Source organism: Micromesistius poutassou (genome assembly GCF_964030765.1).
Source record: "Micromesistius poutassou genome assembly, chromosome: 8".
Taxonomy (NCBI): domain Eukaryota; kingdom Metazoa; phylum Chordata; class Actinopteri; order Gadiformes; family Gadidae; genus Micromesistius; species Micromesistius poutassou.
Genome location: NC_140278.1, coordinates 2,289,087 through 2,311,562, shown reverse-complemented (window position 1 = coordinate 2,311,562; position 22,476 = coordinate 2,289,087). Strand labels below are relative to the sequence as shown.

The following is a 22,476-nucleotide window of genomic DNA, read 5'->3' as shown; positions in this document are numbered from 1 at the left end:
TTATGAACCTTCTTCATCATCGACAACAAAAGTCATGGCAAACCAGTCCATGGCTGAACTTTCTCGCTCGCCCCGTTTATATTCACTTCAATCATCTTATTCTACGAGGCTACTCTACCCTAACACTTTAGGTAGGACATCCACATTGACTGTGGCAGTAGACTTACATGGATTAAACGCAGATCAAAGCCGTATTACAAGGGCTCAAACAATACCACCGTGCTCTGGCGCAGCGCAGACCTGCTTGTGGTGGTTGCTGATTCAGGATGAACATTTTGAAGTTGGATTGAATAGGATATCTGAATAGCAACGGCATCATCACAAGATCCTGTTTTCATAGCATGTAATAATAAAATAAACATGTGATTTCTATCTATGTATTATAATGTATGATCAATATATTTATGATCTATATCAGCACACACATATCAGCTCCATCCTGAATGAGCCAAGTGTAATAATGTTTGGCCCTCATAACACAGACTTAATCTGCTCTTCATGAATATAACACGACTACCGGAGGGAATGTGGGTTTTCTCTCTGAGTATTGGACGCAGCAGCCTAGTAGCTAGGAGAGGAGACCACCCTGATCATGTGACCTTACATTCAGTTTGACCTTTGGCCTTCACCGCCCACATCTATCTCAGTGAGGGGGCCTGAACAGACAGACCCCTTCAGCCCATCAGACATGTGACACCTCCACGCTGCTCAGAGGAGCTCCTCCAGTGTCTTCTGCTTCTGGTCTGGTCGTTGTTGTCGAGTCGATTTCGGCAACGACTGCACAGAGTCGACTCTGCTAATGCTAGCGTCACCGCTAGTCGTTTTGGGAGACACCATTGGTGTTTTGAGGGCGGCGGCCTGTGTTTACGTCACTATGACACCTTAACCCTGATTGGCCGATTAGTGTAAGGAGACGGATGTGGGCGGCTAGAGGACTGAGCCGTGAGGCGGAGCTGAATGTGAGGTCATGTGATCAGGATGCGAGGTCATGTGATCAGGATGCGAGGTCATGTGATCAGGATGTGAGGTCATGTGATCAGGATGTGAGGTCACGTGATCAGGATGTGAGGTCACGTGATCGGGATGGTCTCTAGGCCAGGAGCCTCGCAGAGGGAGACTGCATCCATGGCAACAAAGCATCTCTTAAATATTGTCGTGTTGATTTGATCAGGTGAATAAATATCGGCACGCACGCACACACACACACACACACACACACCCCTACCAGGGGAGATGATGTAGAAGAAGTTCTTGAACTCGTCCATCCACACCTCGGCGAGGCGGCGGTTGTTCTTGTTGATGATCTGCCCCGTGCCCCCGGGGAAGGTGTAGGGCGTGGCCTTGCGGAACACATGACCCACGTGAGAACATGTGACGATCTCCAGGGTTCCGCCGCACTGCCAGATCTGCCACCAGAGACACAGGATAACATCATGTAACGAGAGCTGCCCTCAGAGACACCCGCCAACGCCGTGTAACGGAGACCCGCCCTCCCCAGATGAGGAGGAGGGGTGTGGAGGCCTCCGGCACCAGGGTCACCACGCCGTGTGAAAAGAGCACCTTTCTCTAAGGCCTTTCAGGACGGGCTTCAGAAAATACACACAGCCATGTGTCACCGCAGGGTTTAACAAGGCAGGCGTTACAGGGTTTTAACAAGAACACTTTTTACACTCAACTTTCAAATACTAAAAATATCCGCCTTTGGGTTGCCCTCACCCAAAAGTTAATATTAACCTCACCCCAAATCTCGCCCAACATGAAATGGAACTTTTCCAAATAACTTTTAATTGGTTGAGGCCTACTCCGACCTGCAGAGCTTCATGACATCTTAGGCTCCGCAGACACTGGTTGTGGAGCGTGTGGGAGGCGTGCATGAAGGCTATATATACAAGCACATCAAAACAAAGGCCCGGCTGCACACACAAAGTGCAGAGGTGTCTGTTAAGTGTTTGCAGGCCTATGCTAATGCAATATGGGCAAGTACTGAGTACAAGGATAAATATGAAGATATGTCTAATACATGTACTGTGTATCATCTCTCTACGTGTGTGTTTACCCGGAAGGAGATCTCCAGGTTCTCTCCTCCCCAGATGTCCATGCCAGCATCATAGGTGCCGATCTCCTGGAAGTAATCTCTGTCTATGGAGAACAAGCCCCCCGCCATGGTGGGGGTCCTGGGGAGGGAGGGAGGGAGGAGAGAGCATTAGGGCTGCCATGGAAACCAGGCGCATGGCAGCAGCCATGAGGTAACCAGGATCCTGAAGGGAGGACTTCTAAAAGCTGCTGGGAGGGATGCATCCCACGACAGCCCCACACAACTTCAGCGGTCCCTCTCACTTTCCACATCTTCCTGTTGGCCGTTTGCTCCCCCTGCAACGGCTCTGAAGGCTGTCAGAGCTCAAAATCTCTCTCTCTCTCTCTCTCCCTCCCTCTCTCGGTTTCCTCAGGCCCGTTTCCCTCACAACTTGTTTTTCACTCCTCTTCCAAGCACTCAACATTGACACAAACGTACGGAATTAGGTTGAAAACATCCTGAGACCACAGCGGGTGAGGGCTGGCTCGTGGAGACCAGCATCTTACCGAGAGTGGAAAGAAAAAAAAGTCACCCCCCTGGGTGTTTCAAAAATAAACAAAGCAGTGGAAAAAAAACCCAGATCAGCTGTTTGTGGGATAATTAGTAACACATCAAGAGTTTGTTGAACAAACACAGATAATTGTCATGGGGCTCACAAAGTGTCGCTGACAACAGAATTCATAATACATAGTATTAACACGGACACCCGACCGCGCCCTTCACAGTTGCGGCGATAGAGTATCTTGACCGTTGCATCTGGCTGCGCACAGCCCAGCAGGTGGGCTGGCACCAGACCTATTCCCAACAGTCTACCCAGCTAATGCAAATGTTCAACCGCGTCCCCCGGCGCCTTGTTAGCATCCAAACGGCGGGCTCCCCGGTGGGAGTGCCTGAATGTCAGCGCGCCCGGCGCAGACAGGCAGCAGGGCGCTCTGCTCTGTGGCTGGGCGGCTGCTTTAGGGACAGCACGAGACACGGCCAATTGTTTCTGTAAATTGCATCCTTTTCCTAATCTGTTCCTGCCAAGACATGACAAACTTTTTTCTATTTCGGAGAAACACGGAAATATAAAAATAAATAAAGTACTCCAAGAGCTCAGATGTGTCTACCCACCTCCAGCCGTCTGCTGGGAAACTCCTGGTTTTTGGTCCCAAATCTGGAGTATTTGCTTCCTTTGACGCAACCAAAACACAGCTGCACCGATACATTTCAGCTGATAATGACGACCTTTCTTACACTCTGGTACGCTGTCACTCAGGGAAAAACTAGGAACTCACTGACTAGTTTCCCCAGACTACAATGGAAGTGTGGGGCTCTGGAGATAAGTGTCTTATCTGCCCCTCTCTCCAAAGACAATACACGGAGCAGCAGGGGGATCTCCATCACAAGCAGGGTGAGAGGGGAAAACAAATGATCAGTACAGCTCCAGGGCTGCTGTTTGAGGAGCGCACAAAGCGTCTGTCCTTTAGTGAACCTGAGGAGAGCTGCAGCTGCTGAGGGGCCCGGGGGCCTGAGGGGGCGGGGTCTGGTACCTGACGGGCAGCGTGCGGTCCCCCTTGCGGCGGTCCATCTCCCTCTGCGGGACGGGGTACCAGCGGAAGTTGAGCTTCCAGTTGAAGCCGCCGTACGTCATGTCGGAGCCCGCCATGTACTCAAACGTATCGTCGCTGATCACGTCGATGATGGGACACACCACCGTCCGCCTGTTGGGGGGCACACACACACACACACACACACACACACGACACAACCACAACACACACACACAACAAACACAACACACCAACGTAAGCATAGCAGGTAAAAACAAAAGTGTGGCATGAAGCAAAATGGTGAAGTGGACTTCCCACAGGGTCTGTGGATATGGCGCTGCACAGAAGGGGGGGGTTGGGGTTAAGGCCGGGGGGTAAAGAGGCATGCGTTGGCCTGCTGGTCCTGAACCCAGGTGGCCGTCAGGGGAGAGCAGACATCTGGAGCGCCACACACTGTGACCAGCAGCGGGCCGTGCTGCCACCGTGTTCCATCACAGTTAGCGCTGGGCTCTGTGCATCAGTGGCTTTGTGTGTGTGGCGGGGTCTGCTTGCTTGTGTCTGATTACTGGCGGTAGTAAACAGAATTGGTAATTTGGCATCAAATAAACACACCAGGGCGAACCCCCTGTAGGCTGAACGATTGCTTATTGATTTTTTTAATGCGCGTTGTGTGAGTTTAAATGTGTGGATGTGTGTGTTCAACATTTATGACCTCTGCTTCTGTCCGCAGGCATTTCAACATCCCCGTTAGATGCAGACAGTGTGTGTGTGTGTGTGTGTGTGTGTGTGTGTGTGTGTGTGTGTGTGTGTGTGTGTGTGTGTGTGTGCATGCGTGTCTGTGTGTGTGTGTGTGTGTGTACACGTCTTACTTGTCTATTTTGATGCGTGCTAGCAGAGGTTCCAGCCAGCCCGTGGTGCATTCACAGTGGGCATCCAGGAAGGTGATGACCTGGAGGTTCAGAGATAACATCACGAGACAGACTCAAGCACGCCAGTACTGTATGGAGCACGGGTACTTGTAAACACACACACACACACACACACACACACACACACACACACACACACACACACACACACACACACACACACACACACACACACACACACACACACACACACACCTGGCCGGTGGAGATAGATGCTCCTTTGAGTCGAGCCCGGATGAGCCCAGACCTCTGCTCCATCCTTATCACACTGACGCGAACCTCCAGCCTCCTCACATACTGCTCTAGGGGACGCTTCAGGAAGTCTGACACACACACACACACACACACACACACACACACACACACACACACAACAAGGGGACAGAGGATTACACTTATTTCCAGTTTGAGGCTCTTTCCTGAATTTGCATGTGTGTTAAGTGCAGCAGACTACCTCCTACAACTTGTGGAGTTCAGAATATTGTGACCTAATAGACTTTCATCTCCCCTCTGATCCCATGTCCTTCCCTGGCCCCACCCCTCCTCCAGCCGCCCGGGCGGAGGGCGGGGTGGAGCAGGGTTTAGAAGGTCAGGGTTTGGTGGATTGAGGGTAATAACAGAGTGTAATCCCTGCGGCGGGTGAATTAAAAGACTTAATCTTTCCCAAACTGGGATTAACAGTACAGCACATGGTGGCGAGGCGCAGGCTACGGTCCAAATGGACAGAGTTGTTTGGCAAAACAAACACATGCACACAAATTCACAGATAGAAAAATAAGCGAAACCCTGCCCAGAACACAGCTGAGACCCGATACAATAGTGCGTGCGTGTGTGTGTGCGTGTGCGTGCGTGCGCGCGTGCGCACCTCGTTCGCTGGCGTCGTCCACCAGCACTATCTCCTCCAGGAGGGAGTGTGGCGAGCGGTCGATGACGGAGTGCACGGTGCGCAGCAGCGTGCTCCAGGCCTCGTTGTGGAACACGATCACCACGCTGGTGCGAGGGAGGTTGTCCGGATACAACTTGTTCTTGCACCTGTGCAGGACGGAGACAGAGAGGCCGTTCAGGACACAGCAGAGCACAAAGGCGTCCTGGAGCCTCTCCGCTTTGATTAGTATTGAAACATCATTAAGCACAGTTTGCACCAGACCAGACATGTCATTACTCCTCTTTACACACGTGTCAATAATGATGTAGGACGCGATGTTGATGTATGGATGGAGGAAGTGATGAAGGTCAGGACGACAGTATCAATATGTTCAACCCAGTCGGATAGACAGATCTTCATCAACAGTATTAGGGGGCGGCACTAGCTCAGGAGGTCGAGCGGGTTGGCTGGTAACCGGAAGGTTGCTGGTTCGATTCCTCCTAGCCGGCTCCTCCTAGCTGTGTGTCGTGGTGTCCCTGAACGAGACGCCTCACCCTGACTGCTCCTGACGCGCCGGCTGTCGCCCTGCGTGGTCGACTCCGCCGTCGGTGTGTGAATGTGTGCATGAATGGGTGAATGTCAGTCAACACTGTAAAGCGCTTTGGATAAAAGCGCTATATAAATGAGGACCATATACCATTTACCGTATTATCAGCATACATTCATATAATAATTCAAAATGTTTGTGTCTGATCTGCCATCCAAACAAATGCAGACGACAGCCGTGACACGTATGCACACACTTCACAGAGACGCCGGGCGCCACCCCGGCGTGACACCTGACAGCGTTACTATCGCAGTGTGAACCGTCCTGATCGTAGTGTGAAGCACATTCATGCGGGCCTCTGCATCACAGCTCGTGGGAGAAGGCAAGGGAGATAAAATGCAGAGCACAGTAGAAATACTGACACACCGGGATGTGGGCCGATTCAAATACATCTAAACTACTTTCCACTACGGTTCTGCCTACATTGCTTGTCCCAGCACATAGACATGATCACAACGTTATACAGCCCGCTGTCCGTTTAGGTTAGATGATTTAGCCTTTATTTGCCTGGGGTAGTCTTACTTAACATCTAAATATTCTCTTATAAGCAGCACCCTGCAAACTACCAAACATGTACATCTATTTTCTTTGGGAGGGGGAAGGGGGCAACCACACGAAACCAGAGTGAGACCAGAGTGAGACCAGAGTGAAACCAGAGTGAAACCAGAGTGAAACCAGAGTGAGCCCACGTGCACACAGGAAGTACTTGCCAAGGGGCTGAACATGCCAACAGGGAGAGCATGCAGACTCACGACACATTACCAGCTGGGTTCCTATTTCAGGACCGTGTCATGAACCCCAGGAGCTTAATGACCACATACGAAGATCAAGTTCTTCTTTCTATCTACCCCAGACATTCGTGGATGAAAACAAATGGATAGAAATCAAATCATGTCAAATGTTATATTTTCGGACCATTTCATCTTTTTAGAGCCTGACTGTATAAATCTCAGCACATGCTCAGCATATGCTCAGCACATGACGGCCACCCTCTATTAGATGAGTGTTGCTGTTCTGATCCTCTAAGAGCTGAAATCTGATACTGTGGTGTAAGGGAATTCTGGGCCGGGCCCTTCCTCAGACCGCCTGGGCACTGTCCAATCTCTTCCCTCCGCTGCTGTGTCCACCCGGAGCGCTGGAATGAGTGCGTCCTAATCATCTGGAATGAGGACAGTTTGACGGGCACCACAGACTGCAGGGAATTCTATGGAATACTGTCGACGTGCCCACTGTCCAATTCCCTGCGGGGGCATGCATAGAGAGACATGCAAAGGGAATGATACAGAGGATGATAAAGGTAACAGAGATGGGAGGAACATGCAAGATCGAGATCCGAGATCCCAGTTCAAACCTGTGCTACCTCCGGCACAGAACATGCACGGTAGAACGCCAGCAACGCCTGATCTAAGCCCTCTGATATTAAATTGTCTCTCTGACTAAATCGGTTTTCCCAAGAGAACGGCTCTGATGAGCTCAAACTGCACACTAAAAGAGGGAACTGTAACACAGAGGCTGTGCCTTCCTTTGAGCTTTCCTAAAAGTCCAAAAGTGCAATATTCTTTCTACTCTCCCCCCTCCCCCTCCTCCAGCCAAAACACTCATTCCCGCTTTCTCTTTCTTTCTCTATCTCTGAGTCTATCTCTCTCTCTCTCTCGCTCTGTCCCAATCTGTGGAATGCTGCCTCATTCTGCTGCAGTCTCTGACAGAAGGAATGCAAGAAGCAGCAGCGAAGGGTAGATAACAGAAACACCACCGCCCGTTAGCTCGCTTTATGTGCATGCACACAGTGTGTGCCGGTATGGCTTGGCACTCCCTGCAATTTCACTGTCTTGCCTGTGTAAAACCGGAGGTAAAATCCCCCTTTGTCAAGGAGCCGGCTTTGCGGTTCACTGGAGAAGGCGGGGCTACGCACGGAGAGTAGACCCCTTTAGAATAATTTGCATACTCTGAATGTTTTAATTTTTTTATGATTCAAGACACTGGCATGCAAGAAAATGAGTTCACATCTGAGTGTGGGCTACAAACGCGAGTAACTATTTACAAGTGCAAAAAAATGCCAACATATTCTTTATTTTGCTGACCACTTGTTTTTTATCCTGACAAAAGCCTCGTAAGGAAAGTTCCTCTGCTGCTTTCTCGTAGAACGCACCATCTTTCAACTCACTGAGTGGTTAGTGGTGGTCGTTAACATCAATGAACACCACTAACCACTCAGTGAGTTGCACATTTCTGAAAACGTTTAGGGTTGTTTTAAGGACAGCTTTGTGCATGCATGCATTCGTAACATTTTTATAATTGCAACGAGTAACGACTCAGTGCATGAAAAATGTACCGGAGTAAAAGTATTAAACTCATCAAAAATATGTAGTGAAGTAAAAGTGGAAGTAGGAGAAAAAAATAATACTCCAGTAAAGTAGTTCTACTTCGTTACTATACATCTCTGGTTGTCTCTGTTGTAGAGACAAGAGACAAGTCCCACCCCTGGAACTGGGAAGCCGTCCCATCGCATTTACATCAAAGTGAACCCCCCAATATGTGTAGGGTCCAAGAGGGTAAATTGGGGTGTGAAATCAGGCCGGTATATTACCTCGGTCAGTGTAAACACGCTGACCATGCTGGGAAAAGGGTGGGCATATTTGGCAGTGTGAAAACGTTTATTCACTAAATGTAAGGAAGAAGGTGGTTGAGGATGCATCATGATTCAGTTCACAAAACCTTGGAAGCTTTCAGCTTTTGTTTACACTTTCCTTTGCCACATCACTAATACTAACCCACACACACAAACACAAACACACTGAAAAAAACGGCACTCTTTAACCACAGAAATGTATTTGCGTGTAACTCGCGTTCATCGTTCTACTTGAGGCTACACAGTGCTGTGTGTATGTAAAGTACGTCATGTAATCTAACCTGTCAGTGTTGAGTGTAAAGCATTATAATGCATTGCAGACGTATCCTTCAGCCAATTCATTTTGGGGGGATACAAAGCCAGGGCAGCAGACGGCTTCTTATTGAACGGCCCCTCCCTCTCTTGCCACATATGCAGACATCCATGCATGGTCCAAAACATGAACAGGGCTGCTCACAACGCCCTGTGCAGTCACCTTCTAAAAGCGTCCAGAGTCCAGTTTTCTGAAGGGTGTGGTGTAAAAAGGACCTTCATAAAGTCATGGTCCCAGACATATAGATACAGACATGTGTGTGCACCAGGCACAGAGCCCAGAACGCCCTCTGCCGTCATTACTTCCATTTAAACACTGCACTGCTGACGCCGCTGCAATTCAACTCCAGTCAATTTCCCCTCCCCAGATTTTAACCAACGGCAGAGATAGGTCCATCCTTTCAGGTTTCCTCTGCCAGTCGTAAGTCGACCCACACACACGCTGGTGCGTAATCATATGCACACCTCCAGCTCCCCGCGCACACACACACTCTCCTATACCTTACACACACTGTCAGACAGAGGGGGTGAGGTGCCCTGCTCTATATTGACTCTGTCTTATCTCCTAATTGGAAAAGCAGATAGAAGGAGAGCTGTGAGAGTGAAAACACACCTAGTAATCAACTCTCCGCTCAAAGACTGAAACCCATTTCACGGATCAATGTGCTGCATCTGCTCTAGCTGTCTGGCGTGCGTGTGCAGACAGGCCCTATGGACGCGTGTCTGTAAAGGGTGTGTGTGTGTGTGTGTGTGTGTGTGTGTGTGTCCACCTATCTTTCCATCTAATCCCTGTTCATTACCGATTTAGGGACATATCGCCATCAAAGGAAAGAGGCAGGCGTTCAAAATGCTGTGCCCTTAGCTGAGGCCCAGAGCTCCGTCAGCGCTCTGTGGGACGGCACATCTTCACCCACTCGTTCCCTGTGCCTTATCACACCGTCTACTACACATCGAGAAGAGTCACAGACACTGAATAAAATTAACTCTGAAGTTAACGAGAAAGAGTTCTTCCAACTGTGTTTTGAGGACATTAGTTCTCACATCCCAAAGCTCATTAGAACCAGTAGCTATAATACCATGGAACGAGCAGAGGTCTCTCAATAGGACGCTGTGTGTAGAGATTGATGTTAAAAATAGTTTTTTTGTGCAGAATGCAGTGTACAATACCGGGATATTAGTGAAGCCTTCCGAACAAGGCCATGGCTGACAACCTCACAACACACTGCAGTCCCAGTACACTTCAACACATGGAAACCACACAGGTTTCAATGGCCAGGCGAGTGAATGGGAGTTATATTTCACATTCTATGAATCCCGCCCAGGAGGTGTCACAGTGAGGGATGAGTTCTGGCTGGGAGGGACCGCCGAGCCATGAGAGACGCCTACCCTTCCAGACGAACGTCGGGGAGCGACCTGTTCAGAGCGATCATCTCTGAAGCCATGAGGTTGAACTGGTTGATCTTAAACATCTCCTTCATCTTCTCCTGGTTCTCCTTGGAGATCACCACAGGCTTCCCCCCTTCTCCGGGCCCGTCCCGGGGCCGGGTCAGAGCGTCTGGGTTGGGAGGACAAAGGAAAGCTTTCAGGAGAGGAGGGCATAGCGCCTGCATAGGTGGCCTAGCACAACATGCACGCTGTACTTGGTATGGCAAAGAGAGCTCATATAGGTCCAGTGTATCTTGTTGTGTATCTTATCACACGTTCATGTGCACGTGCACGGTGCTGATGTGTGTGTGTGCACGGTGCTGATGTGTGTGTGTGCACAGTGCTGATGTGTGTGTGTGTGTGTGCACGGTGCTGATGTGTATGTGTGCACGGTGCTGATGTGTGTGTGTGTGTGTGCATGGTGCTGTGTGTGTGTGTGTGTGTGTGTGTGTGTGTGTGTGTGTGTGTGTGTGTGTGTGTGTGTGTGTGCACGGTGCTGATGTGTGTGTGTGTGTGTGTGTGTGTGTGTGTGTGTGTGTGTGCGCACAGTGCTGATGTGTACAGTGCTGATGTGTGTGTGTGTGTGTGTGTGTGTGTGTGTGTGTGTGTGTGTGTGTGTGTGTGTGTGTACGGTGCTGATGTGTGTGTGTGTGTGTGTGTGTGTGTGTGTGTGTGCACGGTGCTGATGTGTGTGTGTGTGTGTGTGTGTGTGTGTGTGTGTGTGTGTGTGTGTGTGTGTGTGTGTGTGTGTGTGTGTGTGTGTGTGCGCACAGTGCTGATGTGTGTGTGTGCACAGAGAGGTCTCAGTGGGATCACTGGTTCCGGTCGGGCTCTGGTGCATTCCAGCAGAATTGCTCATGCATGACAATATAGTGTATGACAATACAACAAGACAGAAAATGGCACCAATATTTGCCGCAAATACAGTTTGCAATTTGTAGTTATGCCATTGTCTGGGTTTTCATTATACTGTTTCTTATTTTCTAAATGATCTACTTCATATTATCAAGTCAATGTCTCATGCTACCTAATCTATTCATGAACTTTATAGACTGCACAAACACTTTATGGGAACAACACAAGATCTTTTTATCTTCTTATCTTTGTACTGTTTTGATTGTCTTTGTCATTGTGTTTTATGTACGGTATGTTCCTGTGTGTGTAATGTATTGTCTTTTTTTTTTACCTGTGTGGCACTAAGACAAATTCCAATCAACTGTGTTGACATGGCAATAAAGTCATCTAAAAAAAATCTAATCTAAACTAACGACTACAGTATCCTCATGTGCTTTTTATTCTTCTATAGCAGGCAGTAGTTTTCCACAATATTTCACTGATTAAAGTAATGAAAATGCACCAATCCAGGGGGGAAATAAAACAAACCTTTTTAATTCAGTGATTTAAATACTTTATTTTGCAGGGACATGTTTCCTTACTGTTTGGACAGTCACAGAGCGTGTTCTGCCTGTGACCTCTTGTGCACCTGAGATGATATCATCTGCCAACTGGTGACGCATCCTGCAGCTCTCCCCAATCAGGAAACCGTTCTTCCTTTGATCTTTAAGAATGTTCTGCTGCTTATATCTACATGGCTGCTTAACGGGGGATTGTAGTTAAAGTAATAACTACAATCTACAATGTAATAGTTAGGCTATTATTTTACTGTCCAATCCAAACGCACCGCGTGCGACAGGATGGTTGGGGACAGATTGTGATTGGCCGTGCGTCAGGCAGCCCTCCATCGGGGCTAAACGCTACGAGTCACTTCAGCAACGACAGTCAAGCAATAGGAGCCAAAGAAGAGATATATCTGTTCTCTGATTCTTACGGCCATATATATATTTATAATAACAACATTCATTTGGATTTATATGGCACTATATGTATTTATATCAACAACATTTTATTTGTCCGCTTTTTATTTTGTGATTCACACCCTTAACAGTTCACAACAATGCAGGAAATGAAGTCTTTGATAGTGATTTTATTTCAGGGAGATGATCTCTAGACCCCCGCCGTGGCTTTTTGAAAATCTTTTTCTAAGGGCCCAAGGTCGGCGAGTACGGTTGGCTCACTCGTGTGTGTGTGGAGCCACAGCGAAGCCTCTCTCTATGTGTGCACGGGAACTCCTTCCCCGCACAGCCCCGCTCACCACAAACACACGACAGCTGTGTGTGTGTGTGTGATGGTGTCACACCGTGGCGTTGATTATCAACTTGTCTGAGACACTCACCCGCTCTCCCCGGCAGGCCTCTCTCCTTCTTGTCGTCACACTTGTTGCACTCACTGAAGTAGAGCAGGATGAACATGTCCAGCATCACCCACACCAGCGAGGTGGCCAGCACCACCTTACAGTAGGCAAACCTCCGCATCCTTGAAAGGGAGAGAGACAGAGAAAGGGAACGCACATTAAAGAGGACGGAGGAGGAGGAGAGGTGACATTTGGAGGTGTGATCTGAGGACACAAACAGAGGCTTAGCAGTGGGGATCCCTCTCTGGCTCTCTCTCTGTCTGTATTCTTTATCAGCGTGTCTTCACCGCTCTCCTCATTCCCTTCTGGCTGGTTTCCTGAGCATCTGTCCTCTTTGAGTCTGTCAGTCTGACTGACTCCTGCCTATTATCTACCAGCTGCTTATCAGTACTGCTTGTAAAGGTCACCTCCACGCTCTAGACGGAGCTGGATAATAACATACGGAGGGATTTATGTGTAAAATGACTCATACAGAGTAAAAATATAATTCATTTGCAAATCATCATGAGTTTGAGGTGCAACATTTTTTATGGGACACATTCTGCGCGTTCTAATTTGTTTTATGGGAACCATTGCAGCGTTTAAACCGTCCTGCCCCCACAGTGCCCACCCTTTATACATGAAACAAGCTACAACTCTGTTAAGTCAATCGCAGGCAGGTAAACACACTAACTGGTGGCGACACACACACACAACCCCGCTGGCGTGCGCGTCCTGGTGCACGCCCGTACACACACAGCGATAGTAATTGCTTTTCTTTGGCAGGCAGCGAGAGGCAGACAGAGCCACATTAAAATTCCTCTGCACCACTCTGCCTCTCTCCTCCCGCGTCAGGCTCCCCCAGGCTGCCTCTCTGCTCCAATGATCCCCAGGTTGAGCAGCAGCAGCAGAAAGGGGAAAATTAATTTGGCCATGGTGATTTCTGCTTGTATAAAAACGGGGTCTATGCACAGGTGCTCACTGGGTGAGCAGCTTTCAAGGTCAGGCCGGCTGGCAGAATCGGCAGTTCTGAGATCAGCCTGTTTGCTCTACAGTTCTGAATTTGGCATGGCAGAATTTGAGGTTGTGATTTTTTGCATGTATGTATGTATGAGACGTATAACATGTGTGGAGAATCTGACTCTACATTTTAACATTAACATAACTATGGTTGTCCACCACAAAATAATGTATATCCCCAGAGTTTCAGAATTACTGGTACTCTCACAATAAACATAAAAGAAATGTACTTGGTTGTTCATGAACACATACAATTATTGGACGGATGCATTATACAAACATAATAATCCTTCTCTACTGCCAGACATTTCTGTAAAAAAGCTCAAACATCATAGTGACATTTCATTTGCCCTGGAATTCATCTGGGAATAGGACAAATCCAGGAAAATAATCTGTTAACATACAAAGGATGTATGATCAAATGGTTCAAGGTTTTGCTACTCTATTTTGTATTGAAATGTATTTCCTGAGGCCTTGGTGGTGGATGATATATGTTTAAACCTATTAAGCAGGGTGAGGTGCAAATACATGTACCCATCAAGTGATTTGTAGTAAATCATCTCTTATAACAGTAATCCTGCTAGGGCTGAGATTAATGCATTACACATTTGATGAATACAATCATTTCATGGAAGCTGATGGCACTGCATACCGCTATTTGATGAACATCATAATAACAGGTTCTCAGATCCACTGTGCTCAGCGCTTCCCATCAATAGACTTTAAATTGATGCCGAAATATATTTTGGCATCAAGACTCAAGACTGGGGTGGGGGCAGTTGTTATTTGAAATATAAGCACTGATGATTCAACAATATAGGTGTAGTTTTAGGGTTATTGTGCAGTTCATTTGTAGGAGACTGCATTGAGCTACTTACATTTACATTTAGTCCATTTAGCAGACGCTTTTATCCAAAGCGACTTACAATAAGTACATTTGGCAGAAGAAAGAGAAACAACAATATATCGCTGTCGGTACAGTAAGGATGTTCATAGAATAACTGCCAAACACTAACAATTGGTAGGTTAACCCATTCCCTGTACACAACAAAAATAGCTAGGATAAGCCGCTACACAATGCTAAGTACTATTTTTAAGTGCCAGGACGAACAACACGCAATTATTGCGTACATTAAGTGCCAGGACGTACGACGTAGTGTGTAAGAGGGGTGTTTTTAGGAGAGTAAGAGAACCTTACCTCTACAAAATGAGCACTTTGGATGGATATACATTAGGTTGTGGAATAATCGCTGGGTATGTCTTTACGCTACATTAGCATGTGATGATGGACAATGGTCAGTTTCAACCAGAGGGAACCCTCAACAACACTCTCTCCACATAGGTATCTTACTGCATTGAGCTACTACTATATTGGACCATTGAAATCTCATAAGTTGCACTTGCTATCTTGCTAGCCTTAAAGTGTAGTGTCAACAGAAAATGGGTTGCCTGAGGCTCTTAATATGCATTTACTGCATCAAAACGCACGCACGCACGCACGCACGCACGCACGCTCACACACACACACACACACACACACACACACACACACACACACACACACACACACACGTCCTGTCTGTAGTAGAATTTCACTACATCATTCTTACTCTTCTAATCACATGTTATCCCTGGCTTTATCCCTCATTATTTCAGTTATTGTACAGGTTGAAGGAGACCATTACCGTCTCTCCCGGCTTCACTTATACACCAGTTACATTTTTCACTCGTCAATTCACTGAACAATGTAAGCAATAACAATATAGGACTTTGTGAGAAGACATTTTGTGAAGTTCTTAAAGTACGACTCACTACTATACCACAACCGTATACTGTACTGAGCAACGGACACGGGCTCCAAAGGCCCAAAGGGCTGTGTGTCTTACAGCCCTAGCAGGCAGACTCCCGCTGAACGCCCTCCAGGAGAAGCCGTTCAACAAGTCGTTTTGCCAAATTGGTATGGGAAGTTTTGGTGAAGCCAGGACAGCGGTAATGTCCTTACGGTTTACCCATTGTGATGGTTAACCCGCACCTGTATTTCCTGGCTCACACAATTAGACAAATCCTGTTTCTAATTTTAGTCCAAAGTCTTTGTTAGTTGTCTTCGGTGTAACTCTTTCCTTGCTTGACCTTGGCAAGCAAATAGGATGTAAGCCACAAAATAACAAAACTCTCTCTATGCATGCACTCAGACACGTGTTACACATGCAAAGGAAAACAGAGGCATGCACGTGTGTGCACACACACACACACACACACACACACACACACACACACACACACACACACACACACACACACACACACACACACACACACACACACACACACACACACACACACACAGGATGATTTCACTAGTATACTGTATGTATAGTTTCGCTCACAGCCCTGTCCCTGAGCCCTCATAAGGGTGTCAGCAGCACGGCATTTGCTTGGTGCAAAGTAATCAAAGTAAACAAGGACGCCCCAAGTGGCCGAGGAAGAGAAGTGTAGACGTCCGTCCATTGACCCAACGCTCGCATGCCCTCCCAGCCCTTTCACTCAGCCTTGCTGCTTTGCTTGCTGGGTTTCTAATCAGGCATGGCAAAGGACTACTGTGGACCCCTCTCTGCTCATGCCAGCTCCAGGCCCTACAGTGCGTGTGTGTGTGTGTGTATGTCGGTGTCAGCTCCGTTTATCTTGGGCGCTGGCCTCTTTGAAGTCTCTTTTAGACTGCCTTGCTTCCACAGACATCAAACAGACAATTTTCGCTCCCCACATCTCTGTTCCCTTCCTGATCATTTAACATATCACGTTCTGTGCGTCCTTCTTTAATGTCTGCCCTCTTTATCCTTTCTCTCGTTCCCTCCTGTCCTTTCTTCTCGTTTTTCTTTTCATTTTCAACCGCCCTCTCCATGCCAACCCCCCAACACACACACACACACACACACACACACACACACACACACACACACACACACACACACACACACACACACTTCCAACCCAAACCCCCCCCTTCCCTGTGACGTCCTGTCCTTTCAGGACTGGTTGCCATCAATACTTCCCTGAGAACAGAATGCTCCTTCAACGTCTCTCTACTGTGTTAACTCTACCAATAGTCGTGTCTTCCCTCTCATCTCTCTCTCTCCCTCTCTCTATCTTCCAGCCTCACTCTTTGCACGTCTAATCCCCTTTAAGAGATTGCACAACCAAATTCTCCCTGAGCGACTGACTTGGCAGCCCTTTTGGTGGGGCAAAAAGAACAACAGTTTCTACTCCTCACAATTTATGGACTGCAAAAGAGGAGCCTCCCTTCTGGGATTGTGGTTGTGTCAGTGTGTGTGTGTGTGTGTGTGTGTGTGTGTGTGTGTGTGTGTGTGTGTGTGTGTGTGTGTGTTTTAAGCGAGAGAAAGAGCGAGAGAGAAACAGAGAGAAAGAGCGAGAGAGAAACAGAGAAGAGAGAGAGAGACAGAGAGAGGGCGAGAGACAGAAGGAGGGAAGAACAGAGTGAGACTGGATGACAGCGTATTACGCATCTGACCGAGAGCGAATGAGACTCACAGGTTCCACATTACTAAGCAGCTTCAATTCTGTACTAGTAATTCCTAAACTGGCCATTGTCCGCTTCCATATGCTTGCTTATTATGTGGCCACAGTTGTATGTAATCATCAAAAGAGACTTTTCATCTCTTAGGAGTTGAATTGTAGAAAATAACTTGAATTATAGACTGCATTATGCGGTTTACTGACATTAGCCAATAGTGTGCCCTGTAGACTTGATAGGCCAATTATGTATGTATGTTAAAATGGTGTTGATTGGAGCATCAAAGTAAATTGCACAATTTGAAGACCAAAACTATGATGAACAATGAGTTCCGCTTTGTCTTTTTTGACTGTAGCTCTCGAAGGGGGATCTGAGATGTAGTGGCCTTATCCTTCACTAGCTTAAAGGACAATTCCGGTATTTAGCACATTGAGCCCCCTTTCTGGTTTGTCTAGGATGAAATAAAGTGGTTGACGCCAAATTTTTGACTATTGGTCCTGTCTCTGTATTTGGCTAATTTCAAATCGCCCCTGCCTGCTTCAGAATGGCTGGCGACGGGCATTAACAAACCTGTCCTTAAAACAACCCTAAACGTTTGTTTTCAGAAGTGTGCAACTCACCGAGTGGTTAGTGGTGTTCGTTGATGTTCCAAATCAAGTATCGTAGCGAAATACACTTTCTGTCGTTTCTGAAAACTAATGTTTAGGAAAGGGGGCTCAATGTGCTAAATACCGGAATTGTCCTCTAAGTGATGGTTCAGCTGATTTACAGGTCATTTACACCTGAATCAGCTCTCATTTCATTCCATGCATTGGAATGAAGGGAGTGATAATGTTGACAGTATAAATCGACATGGGCCTTGCTGGAATACTTGTGGGAATGCATTTTTTAACTCAGCATTTTGTCTTTTCTTCTTCTTTTGTTAATCAACTCAATGGATGATTGCATGAATACCATTGAAAGCGTTACACAAAGTTGTATAGACGTATGCCTACCCAAACCACCACGGAAGGTGTGTATAAATAAAGGGGAGCACAGGGAGAGCGTTAGAACGGTGGTGGTGTCAGAACAGGCTGGAATTGATTCCCAATGCAAAGGTTGGCATGGATGCAAATTAGAATTAAACACTGCAATCTCCAGTCATTTGGGCATTTTGGGTTGTGATCAATACACATTACTGTCATGCGGCTGGCAGGGGAGCACTGTCTCTGCAGCATCAATACAGATACAGGCCACAGTGTGTTCAAGGCTGTGCTAATACAACAGAGCCCGTCCCCTGCGGCCCTCCCCTTTGATGGCTCTTTAAAGATGCAAAATGACAAATGTATCCCTCATTCTTCCCACTCACACACCCGTCAACATCCACAAACACAAATGCGCATGCCATGCTATTTCTGAAGCAACGCTCAGTACTCTGCGTAGATACTTCATCACGGGAGGTATCCAAAGGGAAATGGGATTGCTTTACCCCCAGAACACTTATTTGTGTCCTCAACAGACTGAATGGGTTCCAAGATTACTTTAGTTCCCTCCCCCAACAGACCTTGGTTAGAAGGGGATTTTACTGACCGTTGACTGTGCACAATGCCCTACGATTTAAATGGGTGGAGGTGTTTACATATCCATTAGTGCAGATTTCATTAATTTTATGATTCATTCAAACAAGTTTTGAAGTCTGTGATTCATGCAACAAGTACGTGCAGGGCGGAGCACTGAGTTTAAACAGTACAATGTGGGCCCAACTTTGGTCTTTCAATACCACATGAATACCGCATGTCATCATATTCAGCTCTATAAGATTCACTACACTCAGCTCATTACCTTAACATCTTGAGCATGAGTAATTGACTGTAATTAAATGTGCACATCATTTCCTTAAGCACATCACATGAGCACTCATATAAATCATCTTGTTAAACTTGGAAATTAATTCCAGGGCTGTAGCAATTTGAAACTTCCATGATAGTTTCTCCCAGCTCACCTGAACACACGATTAAAGGGTCTCTGGCCAACGTGCACAGGCTCCACCAGCAGAGGGGGTGGAGCTTCAGAGATCCCACTTCCTTCTTTGCTCGTCACTCAGGCATGCCCACTGGAAACACGCTGAAAAAGAGGATTATGGAGTGAGCACAAATATATATTTTGCAGACTTTTCCTTTACAGTTAGCGTTTACATAAAAAACGCAAGTAGTAATACAGCATACAACACTTAAACAACTTTATAAAATATCCTTAGGTGATTTACCGTTTTACATTTTTGCGTAGTATTTCACTCTTTGGAGGCTCAACTTGATTTTTGTATGCTACGTCTCACAGAGACATTACTTCAGCAGGTACAATGGGTTCAATCAGAGAGCATGTTTCAAGTCGCTGTAGAATCAACCATAAGTATTAGATTGTTTATTCCCATATGACAACAACTCAGGGGTTCTGCCTCAGAATCACTGCATACACATTTTTTGCATGTTCCTATGGCAAGAAATCACACAAATTTTTTGCAGGCCAGCAACCTCATGAATCCAGAATGCACTCGGGCTTAGCAGGCTTGGGGCGTGTCCATGATCTCCATACGGTTTGTTCAAGGAGTAATCTGCCTGCTAGTCACTCTTACCCCGGCCCAGTGGGTCTGTTCCGGCAGAGCCCATCTATGGCCCATGGATCCAGGTTTCTACATCCAGCCCAGGACCAGCCATTCTAGCCTCATGCTAGCCTCAGTAATAGCACATACCGAAATGTTAACCAACCACTCTTTTTCATAGAAGGGTGCAGGATTGAAATCTAGCATCAAAAAAAGGCAGGTGAATCACTGCATCACTGGCTTTGCCAGTGATGCAGTGATGCAATGCAAGCTCAGCTCTTGGATCCCACTAAGAAATGGTCCAAATTGTATCACCCGTGTGGCATATTGTTTAAGTACATATACATGCTGTATAGTAAACATTTATCAGAAACAGTGGTCACAACCTCAATCGAAAAAGCACTTGTTTCTAAATTCCCTATCCCATTATGGGTGTTGATTTTAATCTGGTCCAAAATATTGATCTCGACCGATCATCCACTAAACTTTACTTTTGGTATTAGATTCACTTAAAAAAAAGAACTCTGCCTTACCATAACATCTTCCTTTAGATAAAGATTTCTCCTTTTTTTGTGCACTAGATCTTATTGAACAATATTAGGGCTGACCCATTCTGACGGTTAATCCCTGGTTACTCCTCTGAGGAGGAGAAAAAAGGTTATTGTCAGGGCGGCAGGAAGCAGGCTGAGCTATTGTGCTTTTGAGCGATGGGCTATATTGTGTTAGAAACAACATTGATTATGAATAAAAATAATATAAAAATATGTCTTACTCAAGAAATGGGTTTCTTTGGTAATTATCGTATGGTTTAATGGAGTATGGAGTAATGGAGACTGCAGATGCTTTACTAGTTTAACTACATGGCTCAGTGGTGTATTATTAGGGTACCCGTCTTCTGATTTAAATTGCTTTTCAGCCGTGACGCTGTATTATTTATCCAGCAGTGCGTAAGCATCCACACAAGCTTCATTTTCCCAAGCCTTTCTGAAGCTCGAGCGGAGCAGTTCAGCGGTTCTTCAAGATTACTTCTATATCTTCAACAAGTAAGGCCTGATATTATTTCTACTGATCAAAGAGGATTCATGTAAAGTAGGAAATCCTCTCATACCACCAGATCATACAATATATTTCACTCTCCCTGCAGTGGTATTATCTTTAGATGCAGAGTAAGTTATGTGCTAGAAACTTTGGACTTTATCTTCTGAATAAAACTTGTCTATACAAACCCCAGTGTCTCCCCCTCATTGGACTGGCAGACCACCGGGCCAACGTGAACCCCTGCCAGGCCCAAAAAAATGTAAGAATAGATAAAAACTCTAATCTAATACATGGTCAAAATAGTAATTAATTCTAAGTAATAATTGTAGGCCTTTTTTTTGCTGTGTGTGATAGTAAACTACCAACCAACCAATGTACACATATGGATGGATCTATATGACGTCTGTTGAACCCATATGTGTAACATCCATACTAGAGTTCCACTGGCTACACAGTTCTTTACCTGCTGTTTATTGTTGTAGAGCTAGTGGGATACACTTCGAAGCAGCAATTGTAATCCATCTGGAATATTTTGAAACGTTAAGAGTCCAACGTCTCAGGGTAATTGCATTTTTGCTTTGGCTTGTTTAGTTGAGGGTACTTTGTAATTCGTCTTGTGTAGAAATTGACCAAAGGATGGCTCTGTAGAGAGAGGAGTAATGCTGACCTTCTGGGGAACTATACACCTCTAGACACAGACTCATACCGGTGATCAAGTCTTAACATCACATGAATACAACTTGAATAAAACATTAACTTGTCCCTGAAAATGATTTTTGCCTGAGTCACGTTAGACATTTACAAAAATGTTTGTGCAAATATGGTAGACAACTGACCGCTTCCCTCAGGTATGTTCACGTGAGTGTGCGCTTTGCACGCAATTCTACTATTCACCACCAGGCCTGCTGCTCCATCCCAGGGGTAACACTGAACCCAGTAGCCTCAGTACAAACCAATACCATTCATTCAGCCTCTTTTCCACAGAGGAAACAGACAGGGATGCCACACCTCCCCTCTTTTATTTTTACTGCGATCGAAACCGTGGCTATATGGCTTTGTGGAGAGGAAGCATTTGAGGGAATCACTCAATTTAAGGTGACCCATAATGCTCTCACTTAATGCAGATTACCTATTTTTTTGTGTCCAATCCCATTACATCTTTGTTGTTTGAAGTCTGTGATTCATGCAACAAGTGGTACTGAACATTCTGGAGCTGGTTAGAAAATACTCAGGTTACAGATTAGGTTTAAAAGAATAACTCCCATACCGCAGTTGTTCTTTGAGAGGACAGGAACATGCTTTATTCACTTTACTATGCTTTATTTGCTTTTTAATGATTTCTTTACTTTATTATGCTTTATTTACTCTGCAGCCTATGATGAGTTTTAGCAGCCAGTCAGACGTTGCACTGCTATGACTGCGCTGTCATCAGATTGGTAAACACAGGGATTCCACAGAAAATAGTTACCCAGCACTAGCTGCATAAGCTATGCTAGAGGCTTCGCCCCACTCCCATGTAGTGCTGGGTAGATTTCTCTTTACCAGTACATCAGTAAAGAGATGGACGGACACAGATGGAATTAGGCGTCATTCTTCTCGTCTTCTTGTGGATAACATGAACAATGAGCCAATTCCCCTTTAAGTGTTGATGTCCTAAACCTCAGCTTAGACGTTGAACACTATTCGACTCTTCCTTACTCCTCCTAAA

General features: G+C 46.3%; 1 protein-coding gene across 1 annotated transcript in view; it reads right to left on the bottom strand.

Moving 5' to 3' along the window:
* The window catches only part of galnt1 (UDP-N-acetyl-alpha-D-galactosamine:polypeptide N-acetylgalactosaminyltransferase 1), a 43,599-nt gene that overhangs the window by 3,280 nt on the left and 17,843 nt on the right, over window positions 1–22,476 (bottom strand). Inside the window, 9 exon segments of the mRNA XM_084471584.1 lie at window positions 1,226–1,406; window positions 2,057–2,174; window positions 3,607–3,777; window positions 4,476–4,555; window positions 4,731–4,858; window positions 5,401–5,567; window positions 10,335–10,503; window positions 12,607–12,746; window positions 19,134–19,255. Of these exon segments, the coding sequence (XP_084327710.1) occupies window positions 1,226–1,406; window positions 2,057–2,174; window positions 3,607–3,777; window positions 4,476–4,555; window positions 4,731–4,858; window positions 5,401–5,567; window positions 10,335–10,503; window positions 12,607–12,745 (1,153 nt within the window). The 5' untranslated portion in view covers window position 12,746; window positions 19,134–19,255.